Genomic DNA, 20,815 nt, shown 5'->3' on the forward strand with positions numbered 1-20,815 from the left:
CCTCGAGCTTCCGGAGAACTTCCCGCCCAACACGACCATCCTCCAGCTGGCCCCCGTGTTCCCCCGTCCTCGCCCAGCCCCGCCCCGACCTGTTCGGGGCGGGGGACACCAGCTCCACTTTAGCCGAGCTTGACGTGCCCAAGGAGGAGAAACTTGGTGAGTACAGTGGTGGTGATGGTGGTGATGGTGGGTGGTGGTGTTAGTGATGATGGTGATGGAATAGTGTGGCAGTGGTAATATTGATGGTAATAGTGGTAATGGTGGTGATTGCGATATTTTATAGTATTGGCAGTGATTAAGGTGACAGTGGTGGCGATGATAATGACAGTAGTAATAATAATAATATGACAGTGGCTATAAAAAAGAGAGTAGGCAGTGATAACGTGCAGGTGACAATAGTATCAATAGTAGTAGCAACAGCAGCAGTAACTTCCCTCCCTTCTCTCTTTCCTTGCGTCACGTGCTGGCTGGCTGTCTGGCTGGGTGCAGGGCGTCGGCGTGGAGATGGTGTTGCTGTCGAACCCCCGGAAACTCTTCCAAATACAACAGGATCCCAGGACTGGATTGATGTCCCTGAGCCTACAACGACCTCTCAACCGCAGCGACTACGTAAGATATGGTAAGTAAGAACGATACTTTCACACACACACACACACACACACACACACACACACACACACACACACATACAGGAAGGGAAGGATATAAGTAAGAAGGATATACTCACACACACATACACATACACATACGCACGCGGAAAGAGAACCTACAGTGTAATTAAGACTGGATAATAAGGTTAGAGGGATAGTTATGTGTCTGTAGTGTAGGGCGTGGTATGGTTGGTGTTGGTGTTGGTAAAAAAAAGGAAAGGAGGAAGGAAGGAAGGAAGGAAGGAAGGGAAGGAGTATATAGTGGATGAAGGAAGGAAGGAAGGAAGGGTGATTTTGGTAATAGTAATAGTAGTAGTAGTAGTTGTTGTTGTTGTTGTTGTTGTAGCAGCAGCAGCAGTAGCAACAGCAGCGGTAGTACTAGTAGTAGTAGTAGTAGTAATAGTAGTAGTAGTAGTAGTAGTAGTAGTAGTAGTAGTAGTAGTAGAAGTGACGGTGGTGATGGTAACTACAATGAAAACAATGATAATGATAATGATGGTTGTTGAGGAAGATGAGTGGTGGTGTTGCTGTGATGGTGAAGAGAGAGAGGAAGAAGGGAAGGTATACTACATATCATTTTGCAAGAAGTAGAGACAGACTACAGTTAATCAGGCCTCGGCTCCGTTCAACACCGTCAATCCCTCCTCCCCTCCCCGCGTGATGGTGATGATGGTGTTGGGTGATGGTGGAGGCAGGCGAGGCGAGGCTGGCAGGAGTGGAGCGTATAGTGAATGAAGATTGCCATGAATAGGTCAGTGGGTTGAAAGGTTTACCATTGCTGTTGATTAATTACTACTGGTGGTGGTAGCAGTGGTGGTGGTGGTGGTAAAGGTGGTAGTGGTAGTGGTGGTGGTGCTTCGTTGATTATGGCGAGGTCGGGTTCTATAATGGTGGCTGTAGCGAAGTACAGTACAGTTTATGTGGAGGATTCCCTGGATGGTAGTAGTGATGATGGTGGTGGTGCTGGTGGTGGTGTTGGTGGTGGTACTATGTTAATTATAGAAATGGTAACAGAAGCTCTAGTTTTAGTTCAGTATTTTCTAGTTCTTTTTTGTTATCCTTTATTAAGCAATATATCCTATGCTTTAATAATAAGCTACTTAGGAGCTGTCTTCTGTATGCCAACTGGCCTTTTGTAGTTTCCTTATTTTCATATCTTCTTATGGTCTCATATTCTTATGGACTCCCAACAGACAGCGATAGAAAAAGGAGTTTGTGTAGCAGATGGTTTTATGTAATGACAGTGACGGTGGTGATGGAGGTAGAAGTGATACGCTTAAAAACATAAGGAAAACTGCAAAAACCCAGCAGGCTTACACGTGGCAGTCAATACATAAAAATCATACCTATCTACATCTATCATCCTTATCCTTTAATTTGTCTAATTTTTTATAACTTCCCATTGACTCACCACTTGGCTACCGAATTCTATGACAGCAGTAGTAGTAATAGCAGAATGGGTGGCTTTATGTAGAGACAGGAACAGTGGCCATGTCGGTCATGTAACAGCAATGTTGGAGTACCATATTCTTTTCTCCCTTTCTCTTTATCCCACCCTCAGCGCCTTCATCAGAAGAGATCAGGCTGGTCATTCTTCTCTCCCCTCTTCACCAGAGCACTTATAGTTAGTTACGTAGTTATATAACAGCAACAATAGTGAATTAGAAGGTGTCAGTAGTAGTAGTGATAGTGGTGGTGGGAGGAGCAAGGTGTGGCAGAGAGGAAATGCAGTTAGTTACATAGTATGAGCTACAACAGTAGTAGAAGTAAAGAGCGCCAGTGTCTTAATAGTTGCAGTATAGATAGTATTGATGGTAGTGGTGGAAGTGGTGGTAGTGAAAGGAAGGAGTAGCAGAAAGGAGGTGCAGTTATTTACGTAGTAGCAGCAGAGGTAGAGGGTGCCACTGTCTTAATTACAGCAGTAGCAGTAGTGGTAGTAGTAGTGATGGTGGTGGTGGTGGCAGTGGTGGTGGGGAAGGGAAGGCGTGGCACAGAGGAGCAGGAGGTACAGTAGTCAATACGGACTGGTTTGTGTGGCACGTAGGAAAGATAGATTACCAAGACCTACTGACCTGACCTAGAACTGGTCCACGCTTTTTTTTCTCTCGAGCTGGGACGGTTTCAGCAAAAATGTGGTTCACGAGTACAATGAAACGTCGCCCTCATGAACAAATTACTTTTTTCGGGGGGGGTGGGGAAGGGGCGGAAAGGGAGGCGATATCTGGATTTTTTTTAATTGTTTCATCGCATGGTTCATCGCACTGGTTTCATTTATGCTTCGGTCATGTCCAGGTTTTGAGTGGTCTAAGATTTGCCTCAACTTTTCAGTTTTCTTTTTTTGTTTCAGAATTACGTAAAGGAGACTTTTTTTTTTTTCATCTCAATTTTTCGAGAAGTAGATGAGTTACTTAGGCAATTTGTTTAGAAAGATGCTGATTTAAACACAAGGTTCATGTGTCTTTGCATCATCCTTTACTGTCGCTATCCGCTTTTGTACAACAGCGAAACATATAAAAAAAAAAAAGAACATAAATTTACCGGTTAGAGGCTGGGTTAGTAGTGTTAGTGCGTCTTTGCATTTCCCTGTACTGTCACTGTCCACATTCGTACAACAGTGAAAAAAAAAAAAAATAAGAAAAAACATATTCTCTGTTTACAGGTTGGCTTACTGCGAGAGGAATCTCACTCATGCCAACATGAAAAAAAATCATAACACGGATTTTTAAGTAAGAAAATAAGGGAAGCTGCAAGAGTCAGTCCCTGCATGAAACGTACCTGCCTAATTCCATCTTCATCCTCATCCATATGATTTTTTTTATCTTTTTTTCTGTGTTATGTCTTTTATTTTAGACTGAATAGGGAAGCTTATCACATACAGCCTCGTCAGTCCCAACAGGTCAGCTGCTGCGAGCGCTTCTCTTGTGCTCCTTTGTGCTTGAAAGTTGGGTTGATGAGGAGGATAATTTCAGTCGTAGCAAACAAGAGAATGAATTTATACTTAGCAAGGCAAAGTTCACGTCATCGTAATGCCATACGAGGCAACCTTAACTTTTTTTTATGTAGTTATTCCTTTGTTTTTGACGCTAATAAATACCAGCGAAACCTTTACCTGTATTGTAACGCTCTACTATTACTACGGATGTAAAGGACATGAGCTATTCCGGGCTATGTATACGCAGTGTTCGCTGTGACTTTTAAAAACGGTCGATTGTTCTTGCGTTATTAATGCTGTCCGATAACTGCACATTCCCACCTGCGGAAGCAATGCACCTGGTGAGCGGACACATCCCACCTCACCTCCTCGTGTCACCTTCTCTCGGGAACCGCTGTACTTTCACCTTCCCTTCTGAACCTCCTCACTTTCTTTCTACACGTGAAGCTGACCGACCTGGAGCACACACGCATATAAAGAAATTAAAAATAAAACCAGCTAAGTATAAAACAGAATAATTAGAAACAAAGCTAAGTTTAGTTCCAGTGGTCTTCCGATACTCCTCTCCCGAAGCAGTTCAAGTCGCAGGAAGATGAGTAACAGAAACAGGCAGAGAGTTTATCAGAGTTTATCAGAGAACAAGCTCCTCATTATCTTTAAAGAAACAAGCAGTTATGCATATAGTCACTTATGTTATTGTGAAGCTAAAAATGTCAATAAAACCCGCTATCGCCATTTTTTACTATGAATCTCTCTCTCTCTCTCTCTCTCCCTCTCTCTCTCTCTCTCTCTCTCTCTCTCTCTCTCTCTCTCTCTCTCTCTCTCTCTCTCTCTCTCTCTCTCTCTCTCTCTCTCTCTCTCTCTCTCTCTCTCTCTCTCTCTCTCTCTCTCTCTCTCTCTCTATGTGTGTGTGTGTGTTGTATAATCGTATGGAAGTTGACTATCATGATGGTGATAATTTTATTGTATCTATATCAGAGAGAGAGAGAGAGAGAGAGAGAGAGAGAGAGAGAGAGAGAGAGAGAGAGAGAGAGAGAGAGAGAGAATGTGTGTGTGTGTGTGGTTACGAAGTAGGTCACACCACGTTTCGGGTGAAGGACGATGGATGGCCTTGGGAGAGTAATTAGGGTTAAGGGAGAGGATGAGATGATCAGGGTGAGGGAAGGGAAGGTAGGGGCGCGGAGAACCCTGTTTGGGACACGCTTCGAGTCCCTTATTATAACCCAGAGAGAGAGAGAGAGAGAGAGAGAGAGAGAGAGAGAGAGAGAGAGAGAGAGAGAGAAAGAGCTCATTACGTAGGTGCTCAGACTCTTACCCAGCCTCTACTGTTTTACTTGAGTGGTTGTTGCTTGTTTGTTTTTTGTTTTTTCTTGTCCTTTTTTCCCCTTGAGTCATAAACAGGAGAGAGAGATAAGACGTAAAAACCCGCGGCGAGTATTCTCTTCTACGCGCGTGGCTCTACTTTCTCCTCCTCTCTTCATTCTCCTCACTGCACCCGCCAGCGTTAAGATCTCGTACAAAACGTGGAATTGTTCCTATTTTCCCCCATGTGGTGGTGGTGGTCGTGGTGGTGGTGGTGGTGGGTATGGTTTTGCTGTTGTTGTTGCTACTATACTGCCATTGATACTGTCTACTTTACGACTGTTACGTACTGTACTTCTGTCAATTTATTTATTTATTTATTTTTATTTTGGGACTGCAGTCAAGAGGTGGTTTTATCTGCCCTCAATTTTTTTGCCGTTATGACCAAACTCCGTGTATGAAAAGAGAGAGAGAAAAAAAAGCTATTATATATATATATATATATATATATATATATATATATATATATATATATATATATATATATATATATATATATATATATATATATATATATATATATATTTTTAGGATCACGCATTTCGCTTCACCACATTCTACTCAGTCTAGCTATGGTGTGGTCAGAAACAGAGGATGGAATGACTAAGCGATCTCACTGCGTGAACAACCGAGTCACTTATTGTTGTCCTTTGGTCTTGCAATAGAGAATCCAGAATCTAAATTGACGCTGAACTCTGTTCTAACTAATCATTCTATTTGGGTGAAGGGGAAGCGCTACAATGGCCAGTATCCCATCACTTATTCCCTTACTAAAACCTCCATTTCTAACCTGTGAAGTGCAAGATAAAAATAACTTGTAGATTTACATTTTACAGCGGTCTGGTTTTAAGCTCTTTTGTTTCGCCATCGCTCGGATTTATGGCACTGAGAGCGTAATGGTTCTGTTAGACCCAGTGACGCGGAATGTTGCGCAGTAATTGTGCCACCTGAGGACACGCGAGCATGGCAACACTGTCACCGGGCGATGCTCTCACTTGCTGACCGGTGAAATTTATTCTGGGGAAGCTGAAGGGTAGCATTTGTATGATGGATGACGAGGGAGGAGCTTGTGTTGTGATTACCTTGGAGTCTCTTTAACAGAGGTGTGGGTATTAATAGAAAAGCTCGCAAATAACTTACCGTGTTGAAAACAAATCGCTGAAGTGAGCAGAAAGAATGGTGTGTGACGAATTAGGAGCTAATTATTACGGTTGTCTTGAACTTCCTGTAATAGAGATGTGAATATCAGTGGAATAGGTCGCCAGTAACTTATGTATCATCTTGAGGATAACAGATCGCTTAACTTAAGAACTAGAGTGGTGAGTGACGTAGGAGAGACAACCGTGTAGAGTGGAAAGGCCACAAAATATTGAGACTTAACAGTATCCAAGGCCGTCCTCCTGTTCTAGTCCGGGGTTCGATTCCTGCTTCCACCCTTTCATAGCTAAAGATTCACCTAGCCTGCAGACCAGTTTTTCAGTGCTTCTATTGGAACGCAAGGGATCATTACAGCCAAGGTTGCGGTTACCTCGAAATCCTTGTAACAGAGACGTTGGTATTACATCTGTTCTGGTCTGGTCAGTGGTTTGATTTCTGGTCACGGCCTCGCATGGCTAATAATACATTTCGCCCTCAGATCAGCTTCTCAGTGTTTCTATGGGAACATAAGGGGACATTGCAGCCTAAGTTGCAGTTAACTAAAAATCCCTTTAATAGACATGTGGCTATTACTCGAATCACCCGTAAATAACTTATCGTCTCTCTTTGCATTACCCATCACTCGCTGACACCTGCACGTCACTCGGTGTCCTTTACCGACAAGCACAAATCTTGATATTCACCCTCTCGACTACTTTGAGCTTGCTAGTTGTTAATCATTGTCATTGACTCTCACCTTTGCTCATCCTGCCAACTTGTTTCTGTGAAGTTACCGAAAAATTGTAAGTTGGGTTGGTCGCTTGCTCGAGAACCGTGTTATTCTTAGATATCTTTTATTTTTTTATTTTTTTAGCTTCCATTACTTTTTTTCCTTTTTGCATTCGTCGCATTTCCTACTTACGTTATGGTATCATTTCGAGACCGTCTGTAGATCTGTCACCCTCACAGTTAAGGCCATTTTTAACTAACTGTAGACTGTAGTACAAAAACAACACTGCATAAACAGTTATAGGTAATTGTAAGAAAATTTATCTAGCAGTGAAAGAGTTAAATCTTAAATCCCTTCCGTCCTCAAGCTAAACTCTACGGATGAATGCTTCTTCCCTCATTCCTCCCAGCCCGACTACTGGCGCGCCGAGGAGAGGGCTGGGTGTGTACGAGGAAGTGGAAAATAGCTTCAGAATAATCCAGTTTAATCTGTTGTGGGAAAAGAAAGGAAGAAAAGATCCTAGGAAGATTTCGTAAAACTCTTCTGAGATTGTCCAGGTCAGAAGAAGAAGGAGGAGAAAGGACAAAAGAATGGCTATGATTATTGAGATTTTATTACTTAGGAGCGACCTTTTAATCCTTCCACTGCCTGCTTATTTTAACTTTAATACGCACTAGTATAATTTATTCGGTTTTCAAAAGAGTTTTCATGATTCTAGGGAGAGTTTAACAAGGATTCTGCCTCAACAATGGAGAAAAAAAAAACATTCATAAAAACCCAACTAATATCTGTGGCATCCGATTTCGTCCTGATGAGAGAAAAAAGCATCTGTGAATATGAATCTATGTGGTGTCATATACATACGTGAGACCGCTGAAGTGTCTGGCAGGATAGAAGTGACAGGAGGCTTGCATTAGAAAATACCTGTATTCCTGGAAAGATTAACAAGGATTCTGCCTCAACAATGGAGAAAAAAAAAAACATTCATAAAAACCCAACTAATATCTGTGGCATCCGATTTCGTCCTGATGAGAGAAAAAAGCATCTGTGAATATGAATCTATGTGGTGTCATATACATACGTGAGACCGCTGAAGTGTCTGGCAGGATAGAAGTGACAGGAGGCTTGCATTAGAAAATACCTGTATTCCTGGAAAGATATTGAGGCCAGTTAAGTTCTGAAGCATTGGGAGCAGCAGATGAGATGCTAGATATCAGTAGGAGAATATGTTATATAGTTAAAAAGAGTTGTATATCCGGAAACATTGGAGAGCTACTAATTTTGCTTTGACGTTCCCAAAAATGAGACGTTAAAGTCCATTTGGACAATAAGATTGGAAGGAAAAAAAACACACACACAAAAAAAAAAAACTGCAAGTCCATCTGAAAGAAAAAGAAGTACTGTGGAACTGACACGAGTAGTAGGTGAATAATAACATCGGGATAGCACGCGAGGTCACTGACATCACTGAGGCTCTATGTTTGTATCTGTCCCCCGTTCCTCTGCTGCATGTGAGGAGCGAGAATAGCCTGCACTAATTATTTGGCTCATTTTTATCATTCCTGCTTGGCTCTGAGTGATTAAAGTGAGCAATGAATGTCAGAGCGTGTCCACCGCTGCACCTTGAAAGCTGTAACACATTTCCACCGAGCGAGTCTCGTCTGGCTGGGCTGGTGGGCCGCCTCTGCGCTGAGCCACGGAAATGTCACCTTCGATCAGACTGCATTGACCCAGACTCGTGTGTTCCATATCCGTATTCGTGTATAAAAGAACGTTGTATTCTTAATGCACTGTACGGTAGCTAGTTTTAGAGTACTAGCGCCCCCTCTCCCCGCAACACCATGCATTACTGATTTCTTTGAAGAGAAGTTTGTTGAAGTTTGTGATTTCATATTCACTGCTTTAATAACTATTTTTTTCTTCTCTCTCTCTCTCTCTCTCTCTCTCTCTCTCTCTCCTCTCTCTCTCTCTCTCTCTCTCTCCTCTCCTCTCTCTCTCTCTCTCTCCTCTCTCTCTCTCTCTCTCTCTCTCTCTCTCTCTCTCTCTCTCTCTCTCTCTCTCTTTCTCTCTCTCTCTCTCGGAAACGACTTTCTTTGCAATATTGTTATCCATGTATTCATAATTAGCGAGTCATCGAAATTCATCAGGCATATTTCTCCCAGACTTAATATTGAAAACGCATACATAATGAAGACACTAAGTCAGGTGGACACCACAGCCTCGCCACACAGGTTTCCGCACCTGGGATATTCTCTGCTGGCTGACTGACTGACTGACTGACTGGTTGATTAACTGACCGACCGACTGACTGACTGACTAACTGACTGACTGACTGACTGACTGACTGACTGACTGACTGACTGACTGACTGATCCCGAGACCAATGATAAGCAGTGTTGGAACTCATGGGATTCGTAAACCTTTTGCCTTCTAATCATAATCTACAAGCAACAATAAGTACCGCAATCTTCCAGGCGACGAGGGTCTTCAGGGAACGTCCCAAAGGTTGGATATGGGGGAATAAGAGTTGCCAAGGTAGTCTTTCCCCTATTTATAGAGTCTGAAGGTGAAATACGTGGGATGATTTTAAGCCTGGACAAGGAAAGACATGGCGTTGGATATGGCAAAAGTGTAACAGTTGCCAAGGAAGTTCATCTCCTCCCCTTTCACTAACTAGAGGGACTGAGGCTGTAACTTCTTAACACTTAACTATGTTTCTTTTCCGGCTAATTAGAATGGCGTGGTGTAAATTTTGAGTGTTTAAAGGAAATTTCTTTCGGCTTCTCTTGTTTGGTGTCCCTACAGCGGATCAACCTTCTCCAGTATGCTCGGTCTTCTACACCTTCCTCATTCACACGCATTACAAGCATGTCTTCTTTCACTGCATCCATAAACCTTCTCATAGATCTTCCTCTCTGTCTCCTGCCAGGTAGATCTATCTCATGCATTCTCCTTCCCGCTCACTCCTGGCTTCTCCTCTTGACACACCCAAACTACCACAGTCGCACCTCTCCAGCTTTGTCCCCAAGCTGTTCATGTGTTGTCTTCCAAGCAAGAAAAGTAAATAAATAGTTGAAATCTTTTAGCGCGTGAAATCTATTTTTTCGATCAGTAAAGTCTTGTGGGATTACTCAACTGAGGTAACAAGTGTTATGCTGTTATTACCAAATAAAAAGCTAAAATATAGATGATCTTCGTACCAATAATCCCTGTTCATACCAAATAGCATGCCAAGTTATGTTCTTAACTCTCAGAAGCAAGGACGCTCTGCCAGCACCGCATTTATACTTTGGTCTGATGCTCCAAAATCGATCTTCCTCAGGTCGGGATGCCTTCAAACTGTCGCGCTCCAATTGAGAGAGAGAGAGAGAGAGAGAGAGAGAGAGAGAGAGAGAGAGAGAGAGAGAGAGAGAGAGAGAGAGAGAGAGAGAGAGAGAGAGAGAGAGAGAGAGAGAGAGGTTCCTTTTATATTTTTATCGTTTTCTCTTCCCTTCTTCTTTTTTTATTTGTGAAGAAATATCAGTAGTAGTGGTAGTAGTAGCAGTAGTAGCAGCAGCAGCAGCAGCAGCAGCAGCAGCAGTAGTAGTAGTAGTAATAGTAGTAGTAGTAGTAGTAGTAGTAGTAGTAGTAGTAGTAGTAGTAGTAGTAGTAGTAGTAATGTTGGTGATGGTTAGTAGCAAAAGATATTGTTGTTTTCATAAATTTTAGCACTAGCATAATTTCGTGTCATGTAGGTTTATTTCCACTACATGTGTGTGTGTGTGTGTGTGTATGTGTGTGTGTGTGTGTGTGTGTGTGTGTGTGTGTGTGTGTGTGTGTGTGTGTGTGTGTGTGTGTGTCTGTGTGTGTGTGTGTGTGTGTGTGTGTGTGTGTGTGTGTGTGTGTATGTGTGTGTGTGTGTGTGTGTGTGTGTGTGTGTGTGTGTGTGTGTGTGTGTGTGTGTGTGTGTGTGTATCTACGTACGTAATGTTTTAAGACAACATTTTCATTCATTACCAGATTGAAAAGGATTCGGTTTTATATTTTTAGCCTTCCCGGAACATTGGCTGCAAACAAAAGAGAAAGAAACGTGACGTCAGAAAACACGTGCCTTAATGTGCCGCCACACAGAAACAGGGAAAAAAAATAATACAAAAAAAAAGAGATATCTGGAGGGGACTGCATTAACCAGCATGAAGCTTTTAGGCTAACTATGATAACTCCCTGAAAGACCAAATGACAAATAGTGATAGAGAACTGTGATGATAGTTATGATGATAAAGAGGATGTAAGGAAACACTGGAAACCTACAGTTGTGAAAAAAAAAAAAATGTATGATAGTAGTAATGGTAGTGATAAAAATATGTAAGGAAATGCTACGAAACTACAATTGTGGAGAAGAATATATATATATATATATATATATATATATATATATATATATATATATATATATATATATATATATATATATATATATATATATATATATATATATATACAGTATATATATATATATATATATATATATATATATATATATATATATAAATCGTGATGATGATAATGATGATAATGATGATATAAGGAATCACGGAAATTTTATCCATGTAAAAAAAAAAATAATAATGAAAAGGTAAGATCGTAAGAAATCACCAGAAAAAAAGATATATTGGAATAACTTTTGTAATACCAATGGTAATGACTTATTGAAAAAAAAAGAACAGAATTATGTCATTGAAAATACACACACAAAAAGATAAATAAATAATAATAAATTAATCAAGAAATGGTTGAATTAGACTAATAACACTCAATTTTTGGCAGACTAATTTAAAATTACGAGATTCCAAATACTGCACATACTGAAAATATAAATACAAGTACATTGAAAATACAGTGAGAAAATTTTATTGCTTTATTTTTAGGTTATTTAACGAATTGATATGAAAATCTATCTTGAAAGAAGGAAAAGGAAAACAGAAAGAAACAATAACGAAAAGAGACACAGGAAGAGAAAAAAAAATTAAGACAACGTAAGCAGAGAGTGCATGATAAAGTAAAAAATAAAAAAATAAAAAGAAATATGAAGAAATAAAGAAAGAAATACCCATGCTGTAGGAATAAATAAAATGGAGAATATAAATTTATAATTAATATACAGATCGTTAGAATTAAACAGAAAGATGAGAGAGAGAGAGAGAGAGAGAGAGAGAGAGAGAGAGAGAGAGAGAGAGAGAGAGAGAGAGAGAGAGAGAGAGAGAGAGAGAGAGAGAGAGAGAGAGAGAGAGAGAGAGAGAGAGAGAGAGAGAGAGAGAGAGAGAGAGAGAGAGAGAGAGAGAGAGAGAGAGAGAGAGAGAGAGTGTGTGTGTTTTGTGTGTATGTTTCAGAAATAGAGCTGTGACGTCACACCAAACTGTTTGTCGGTTCTCCTCACATTACTTCACCTTTCCTCATTAATCGACAGATGAGACTTCCACTCTTCATCACCTCACTGCAAAAAAAAATGAGGAGAGAGAGAATGAGAAGGCCCAAAATAAATTAAAAGAGATACACAAAGTCAAACAAATGTGAAATATTCCACGAAAAAAAAAAAATAAATAAAAGGGGACTGACAGAAAATAGATAAATACGTAAATCTAAAAAGAAAAGTATAATAACAATTGTAATAGAAATGTCAACTTAACGACAATTTATGGTAGATATTCAAAAATATGTAACAATAATAATAATAATAATAATAATAATAATAATAATAATAATAATAATAATAATAATAATAATTCTCTCTCTCTCTCTCTCTCTCTCTCTCTCTCTCTCCTCTCTCTCTCTCTCTCTCTCTCTCTCTCTCTCTCTCTCTCTCTCTCTCTCATTCATACCAGTGTTGGTATTTACTATTTTCTTGATTGTTCCATTCATTCTTTAATTAATTAATTAATTAATTGATTGATTAATTAATTGATTAATTAATTAATTCATTCATTCATTCTTTCATTCATTCACTCATTTACTCATTCATTCATATATGTGTCGTTTTACGAGTATTAACTTCACTTCTCTCTTGCCTCCCTATTTCCATTACTCTTTTCCTTCGCTTCTTTCTCATACCAGTCTCTTTACGTCAAGCAAACAAGACATCCATACGCGTGAAAATGTAGATGAAAAATTCTCACAGGCATACATAAACAGATACGTATATGTGAAAACCATACGCGTATATCACAAGAGACAGACAGACATACAGGCAGACAGCTAGAGAAGGAGCCACATGGAGCCACAAAGAGCCAGGAAACAGTGAAGGCCGAGTCAAACAATCGATAAACTCAATATTCCTTCAACATCTGTTAGTGGTAAGGAGTGAAAAGGAAACAGGAAAGGTGTGGGAGGCAGAGGAGGAGAAGAAGAAGAGAAAGAGAAGTCGGGCTAGAATCACGTATACAAATAAGAACAAGTAAGAGGAAAGAGAAGAGATAGACAAAGAGAGAGAGAGAAAAAAAAAAAGAAAGAGGATGCCTTACGTAGGTGGTTTAGCAGTACGCGTGAGTGATGCATGAGGAGATATACGTCATAAGACTGTGAATGGGTGCCTGGTTATGGAGACACGGTCCGTTTGGGTGCGTGGGTGCACGTGTGTTGGGGCTTAAAAGGCTTCTGGCTCAAAGGTGTGTGAGGGAGGGTTAAGAATACGCTTGTCTCAGGTGCTGTGGACAGGTGTATGTGAGGAAGGTGTGCTGTGGACCGCTCGTGGAGGGATGGGTGAGGTGAAGGGAAGGGAGATGGTGGAGAAACTGCTGCTGCTACTGGTCTGGAGATGTTGTCATGGCAACCTAACATATTATGACTCTCTCTCTCTCTCTCTCTCTCTCTCTCTCTCTCTCTCTCTCTCTCTCTCTCTCTCTCTCTCTCTCTCTCTCTCTCTCTCTCTCTCTCTCATTATGTATTCATGTACTAGTACACGTGTGTGTGTGTGTGTGTGTGTGTGTGTGTGTGTGTGTGTGTGTGTGTGTCTGTGTGTGTGTGTGTGTGTGTGTGTGTGTGTGTGTGTGTGTGTGTGTGTGCGTGCGTGCGTGCGTACGTGCGTGCGTGCGTGCGTACGTGCGTGCGTGCGTGTACGTGCGTGGGCGTCTGCGTGTATGTAATCTGTCTGCCTATTTACCCACATCTATCTATCTATCCACCAGTCTATCCACCCATCCATCCATCTGTCCATCCATCTGCGTGTAAACAAGTCGAACGCACTCTTTAATTAATGGACTTCTCTGATATATATATATATATATATATATATATATATATATATATATATATATATATATATATATATATATATATATATATATATATATATATATATATATTTTTTTTTTTTTTTTTTTTTTTTTTTTCCCACGGCCCGTCCGAAGCTGAGTATAGACAGAGAGAGTGAGGCTGGCTGGGATGGTAACGCGCGGGAGGGAGTAGGTGAGTGAGTAATCTTGAAGCAAGCCACGGCACGTATCCTATGACAGTTACATCAGGCGGTAGAGAGAGGAAGGAAGGGCATCGAAGGGCATGCTTTTAAACCTCTACTTCTCGTGCTGACTGGCCATAATGTAAGCAAAGGGCTGGTGCGAGTTTTAAAGGGGGAAGCAAGAGAATCATGCTAGATTATCAACCAATCAAAATGCATTATAGTGCAATTATGGCCCTACGATTGGTCCATTCTCCCGGCACTACTGATGGAGGCGGAGGTTAAAGCTGAGAGCCACAGGAACTGAACGACCCCAGCTCATCCCTCCCTTGGGTGGTGGTGGTGGTGGTAGTGGTGGTAATGTCCCAGTCTTGGTGAGGTGGAGATACTGATGCTAGTAGTGGTTGAGATAGTGATGGTGGTGGTGGTGGTGGTGGTGGTGGCGGTAGTAGTAAGTAAAGTGCATTCTGGTGACTGTGACTGTGTGCTTGTTCTTGTGATGTGTGGTGATGACAGGGAGTGATGGAAACAAATCCTTCTGTGACAGATTAAACTAGGTTAGGTTAGAAAAATTAAAATTAAATGAGGTTAGGAAAGGTTAGGGAAATTCATCATAGGAATTTTTTTTTTAGGTAAAATTATCTTATTTTAGGTGATTATGTTATTTTATGATAGTCTTGGTGAGTCGGTGTGAAACTGTCATTTCAAGTTAGGTTAGACAGAGTTTGGTTAACTTAGGCGAATTTAAGACACGGGAACTTATCTGATTTTAGTGAAATTATGTTATTTTATGGTACCATAGGTGAATCAGCGTGAAATTGCTTTATTTTAAGTTACGCCAGGCGAATTTGGGTTAGGTTAAGCCAATTTATCATAGGGAAAGTTATTTTGATATTTTCATGAAGGAATTTCGGTTTACATGAGATTTCGAGCACTCCCATTTCTGAGCATTACATGAATTATAATGCATGGAGGTGCTTAAGTAGGGTTTTCATACCATTACGCCAACTAACGAGAATCTACTCGAGATAAAGAGTTACTAGTCCTACTATGTATGGCCTGTATTCAAAAGCGCGTTATTCTCTCACCAAGACTATTTTCAAAGGTCACAGAGATGATTATTCGGGTTCTCAAGACTATTTCTCCCATAGATGATATAGAAAGCTTGTTAATCTGTCAATAGAATCATACAAACACTTAAAAATCCGTGTAGTTTGATTTAGAGCCTCTTAAAAGTGTTCGGGGTGCGTGTAGATATGTCTCATAATATGGCAGTATGAGCGATAACGTCTTACATAACATAGGCATACCCTTTTATCACAGGCCTGCGATAATCAATGGCATCAGGGTTTTCTTTTGGGTTCTGATCTTTTCATTGTTTTGTTAAAGGGAGCTTGTTACGTGTTGCCTTACTAACCCTACTAACCCTTCTTTCTCATGCCTGGCTTGTTTACTGAGGAGACCTTTTTTGTTGTTGCTGTTGTCCCTCCGTGATTAATAGGCAGGCGGGTAGAGCTGGCAGTGGTGGTAGTAGTGGTGGTAGTAGAAGTGGTAGTGATACTGTTGGTAGTCATGGTGGTAGTGATAGCAAGAGTAGTAGTAGTAGTAGTAGTAGTAGTAAGTAGTAGTAGTAGTAGTAGTAGTAGTAGTAGTAGTAGTAGCAGCAGCAACATCAACAGAAGCAATAGTATATAACAATAACATTACCAGTAGTTACAGAAGCTGTCACATCACCTCACCTTCCTTCTCTCCTCCCCCCCCCACCACAGGCAACTACTCGGTGGAGGCTGTGATCGGCCCCGCAGGCTACAAACAACCGGACTCGGGCTACGCAAAAGGCAAGCGAGGGGGAGGCAACGGCAGGAACGGCAACGGGAAGAGAAGAGTCGGCGGCGGGGGAAGAGCGGACGACAAAGACAACGGTAGAGATAACAGGAGAGACAAGAAGGAAGAACAATACAGAGACTTAATATACGTCAAAATCTACGTAACAAAGGAATTCTCGTGCAAATCGCCGCCAGCGGTGAGTGTGTCTGGAAGTGTGTGTCTATGTCTGTAGGAGAGAGAAAACGTAATTAGAAAAAGAGCTACAAACAAACTGATTCAAGTTTGTTCCTGAGATGTCTTAATACACCTCTCTCAAAATAGTTCAAGCCATAGGAAGCGGAAACGTAAAACAAACTGTGAGATACTCGCATGAAAGCCAGTTGTGGCGAAGACATGGCAGATATGAACAGTTGATTGCATAAGGTAGATACATAAGTGATGTGAAACGCTCTACAAAGAAGGGAAAGTACCAGAAGTTATGGAAATGTGTAGATACGATGTGTGTGTGTGTGTGTGTGTGTGTGTGTGTGATTCATGATAGTCTTTGTCTTGATCTCTCTGATCGCCAGCTGTTGTCCTCCCGGAAGCTCAGAGCTCAGACACCACTCTTTGAGTAAAGCCGAGACATCACACTGAAGCATCACACTAAGACATCACACTGAGACATCACTCTTAAACATCACACTGAGACATCACACTGAGACATCACTCTTAAACATCACACTGAGACATCACACTGAGACATCACTCTGAAACATCACACTGAGACATCACACAGAGACATCACATTTCTTGCCTTGCCAGTGAAACAAAACCATTAGCAAACTGAGCGGGGATTCGAACATACGCCTGTCGAATGGTCAAATGGCAGGCGAGGACACTCTACACTGTGTGTGTGCGTCTGTGTGTGTGTGTGTGTGTGTGTGTGTGTGTGTGTGTGTGTGTGTGTGTGTGTGTGTGTGTGTGTGTGTGTGCGGGTGGGTGGGTGGGTGGGTGGATAGCCGGCTGGCTGGCTGAGTATGGGGTAGATGGGTGGGTGGGTAGAAGGATGCCTCCACCATAGAAGGACCCACAGGTGGAGCGATCGATATCCTGTAGTGTAAAGGCTGCTGGCGGTGACGTGTTGAAAGGCCGCAGGATGGCTGGCTGGAGGCAGTGCGTGGGAGGCCAGGAGGAAGGGCCCCCCTTGACGACAGTTTTACTTACAGAATCGACTTACCTAAATTTCCACCATATGTTGCTATTTATTCCTGCCTTACGTAGATGAAAGGGGGTTTATATGATTTTTTTTCTCAGTGATATTTTGAAAACGAATACCTACAGAAAATTGTATAGAATGATGCTTGAGTGGATAAGGGCGAGGCATGTCACGGTAACCTTTGAGAGTTTTACTAGACGTCGAACAGGAAAAAATTAGTAATTCTCGTTTAAGGAAAAGTAGAGGTAAATTACTTGATGGTAACCTTTAGGATAAAAGTCACGGCAAAAAATAGTCTTGGGAATCGTCCAGTGGATGAACGAAGCAGTTCCTCTCTACCATTCACCAAGTAGGAATGTATGAATGTATGTGGATGACCTTTAAGTCACGTAACTCAGACCATGTATATGAATGGAGACGGTGACTAAGTCAAACATGCACATTACCTACCGGGAAATGGTGACTCTCCACCTAAGGGTATGAAACTCTTCGGAATCGAGACACCATGTTTAACTTACTGGTCCGTGTAAGGTCAGTGAACTTTCTCAGGTTCCCTCTTTATGTATCTATTATTCTGATTTTGCATCCGTATCACGTTACGTTTACTTTTTACCTTTATGCGTACCAATGTCCGGTGAAACTCTACGGTTATTGCTTGTCGTGTTTCACTTACTGCCTCAATGGAAAGCATGATTTTTCTCAGGCATTCTAGTTATGAATCAGTACGTCTTATCCTAATTTTGTATTTGTATCTGCGTATATATATATATATATATATATATATATATATATATATATATATATATATATATATATATATATATATATATATATATATATATATATATATATATATATATATATATATATATATATATATATATATATATATATATATATATATATATATATATATATATATATATATATATATATATATATATATATATATATATATATATATATATATATATATATATATATATATATATATATATATATATATATATATATATATATATATATATATATATATATATATATATATATATATATATATATATATATATATATATATATATATATATATATATATATATATATATATATATATATATATATATATATATATATATATATATATATATATATATATATATATATATATATATATATATATATATATATATATATATATATATATATATATATATATATATATATATATATATATATATATATATATATATATATATATATATATATATATATATATATCACTAGAAACGTGAAGGCACTTTCGAAAACATTATTGTTTTCAAGAGTGTGTGTATAATATATATATATATATATATATATATATATATATATATATATATATATATATATATATATATATATATATATATATATATATATATATATATATATATATATATATATATATATATATATATAAAATTAGAAACGTGAAGGTACTCTTGAAAATATTATTGTCTGCCGCTAAAATTTGTTACAAATAGTTGATATAAAAAGTCACAACCGAAGCCTTAAGAAATATGGCCTAAGTCGTGAAGAAGGAAGGGAAGAAACCGTAGCGACAGGAGTAGAACTAGAAATAAAGAAATAAAGTAGGGCGAAAAAAAAAATGTGAAGAAAGAGGAAGGGACAATTTTCTTTTTTATTTCCTCTCTATTCATCGTTCTCTTCCTGCTGTGCTCTTTTTTTCTGGGTTAAAGAGAAGATTGCAAGGACGAAAGGGGGCAAATGAGAGAAAGCACAACAGGTAGGAGAGCATTAGAGGGAAAAAGTTAATAGCCAGTGTGAGGATTGAAGAAAGAAAAAAAAAGAAAGGTGGAAGGTGAAAACGAAGAGAAGAAAAACTGGAACAAAGAGGAGGAAAAAGAAACTGAAGAGGAAGCAAAGGGGAAAGGAGAGGAGGAAAAGAAGGATGAAGAGGAGGAAAATTAGGAAGAAGAGGAAAGAAAAGGAGAACGAAAATGTGGAAAGCGAGAACAAAGCTGGATGAGATAGAATAAAGATGAGAAGAAAAGGACGAAGAAAAGAAACAAAGAGATTAAAGAGCAAAAAAGAGGAGGAAAATAAGAAGGAAAGGAGAAAGAAGAAAGAAGAGAAGGAGGAAGAGGAGGAGGAGGAGGAGGAGGAGGAGGAGGAGGGGGAAGAAGAAGAGGAGGAGGAGGAGGAGGAGGAGGAGGAGGAGGAGGAGGAGGAGGAGGAGGAGGAGGAGGAGAATACGATTAGAACGAAAGAGGAAGGAGAGAAAAGAATCAATACTGAGAGGAAAATAGTTTTTCCCTTTCTTTCCTGTCTTTTTTTATTATTTCTTTCTTTGATCGATAATCTTTGTTTTTTTTCTTTATTTTTTTCCAATTTTCCAGTCTACTATTACAACTATTGTCTTTATTGCTAGCTATTACTTAACTTTTGTTACTGTTGCTTCCTTTTATCTTTTTCTAAAATACTTATTTCCACAGTTTTCCAAGAGACACATTGACCAATCGCTGTTTCTGTTTCCTGCAGAGCTCTTCACGAAAGTCTCAGTTATAACTGGACATTTTTATCGATTTTATCTCTATTATTTGTATTGATTGAGGCTCTTTGCAGTAGAACATTGTCCTTTACCCATCCATTGTATGTTTCCTTATAATCGTTTTAAAAATCCTGGACCCGTATTTTGAAACACTTTGTTCTCTCATATGGATTATTTTCAAGAGCGACTGAGATGATTTGTTGCTCTCTCATGGATTTTTTTATTTCTTTTCTCTGTTTGTGATGCAGAATCCCTGTTGAGCAATCAGTAGAATAATCAAAACACTAAAACCATTCTTTTAGAATTCTCAGTAATCTTCATTAGGACCAGTTTAAAAAAAAAAAAAGTTGAAAGAAGACTCCATTAGCATTTGAGAATACTGTCCGCAGTAATTGCAACACCATCTCTCCTTACTTCTCTTAAGATTACCCAAGATTATCCTTCAAACACTCTCTGTCTCTTCCGTTTTCTTTCTCCTCCCTCGATTTCTTCACATGGTGGTGGATAGATAGATTATTTTCTGTACGTGAGCATCGATCATTCTTTTAGTATCCCATTCATTGACGAGAAAGACATAAAGTTAACAAGTGGAACGCTTTATGTTATCCTCTCAACAAATCCACGAGAGAGAGAGAGAGAGAGAGAGAGAGAGAGAGAGAGAGAGAGAGAGAGAGAGAGAGAGAGAGAGAGAGAGAGAGAGAGAGAGTGTGTGTGTGTGTGTGACGCCATCTCTCTCTCTCTCTCTCTCTCTCTCCCTCTCTCTCCCTCTCTCTCTCTCTCTCTCTCTCTCTCTCTCTCTCTCTCTCTCTCTCTCTCTCTCTCATCCTTCTTTCCTTCCTTCCATCCTTTCTTCTCTCTTTCCCTCCTTCCTTCTTTCTTTTCCTCCCTGCCTTCCTTCCTTCCTTTCTGTGTCCCTCTCAGGGAATAGAAGCGGCAACAGCGCACGCTGAGGCAAGCGGAGATGTGGCACCGCCGCTGGTTTCTATGAATGGGAGGGTT

At 39.8% G+C, this 20,815-nt stretch overlaps 1 protein-coding gene across 1 annotated transcript in view; it reads left to right on the top strand.

Annotated features, from left to right (window-relative positions):
- The first annotated feature begins 264 nt into the window (after positions 1–264).
- LOC135107799 (uncharacterized) overlaps positions 265–20,815 on the top strand; it is a 39,473-nt gene continuing 18,922 nt past the window's right edge. The window contains 2 exon segments of the mRNA XM_064018104.1: positions 265–619; positions 16,010–16,263. Of these exon segments, the coding sequence (XP_063874174.1) occupies positions 505–619; positions 16,010–16,263 (369 nt within the window). The 5' untranslated portion in view covers positions 265–504.

Source organism: Scylla paramamosain, chromosome 2 (assembly GCF_035594125.1).
Source record: "Scylla paramamosain isolate STU-SP2022 chromosome 2, ASM3559412v1, whole genome shotgun sequence".
Taxonomy (NCBI): domain Eukaryota; kingdom Metazoa; phylum Arthropoda; class Malacostraca; order Decapoda; family Portunidae; genus Scylla; species Scylla paramamosain.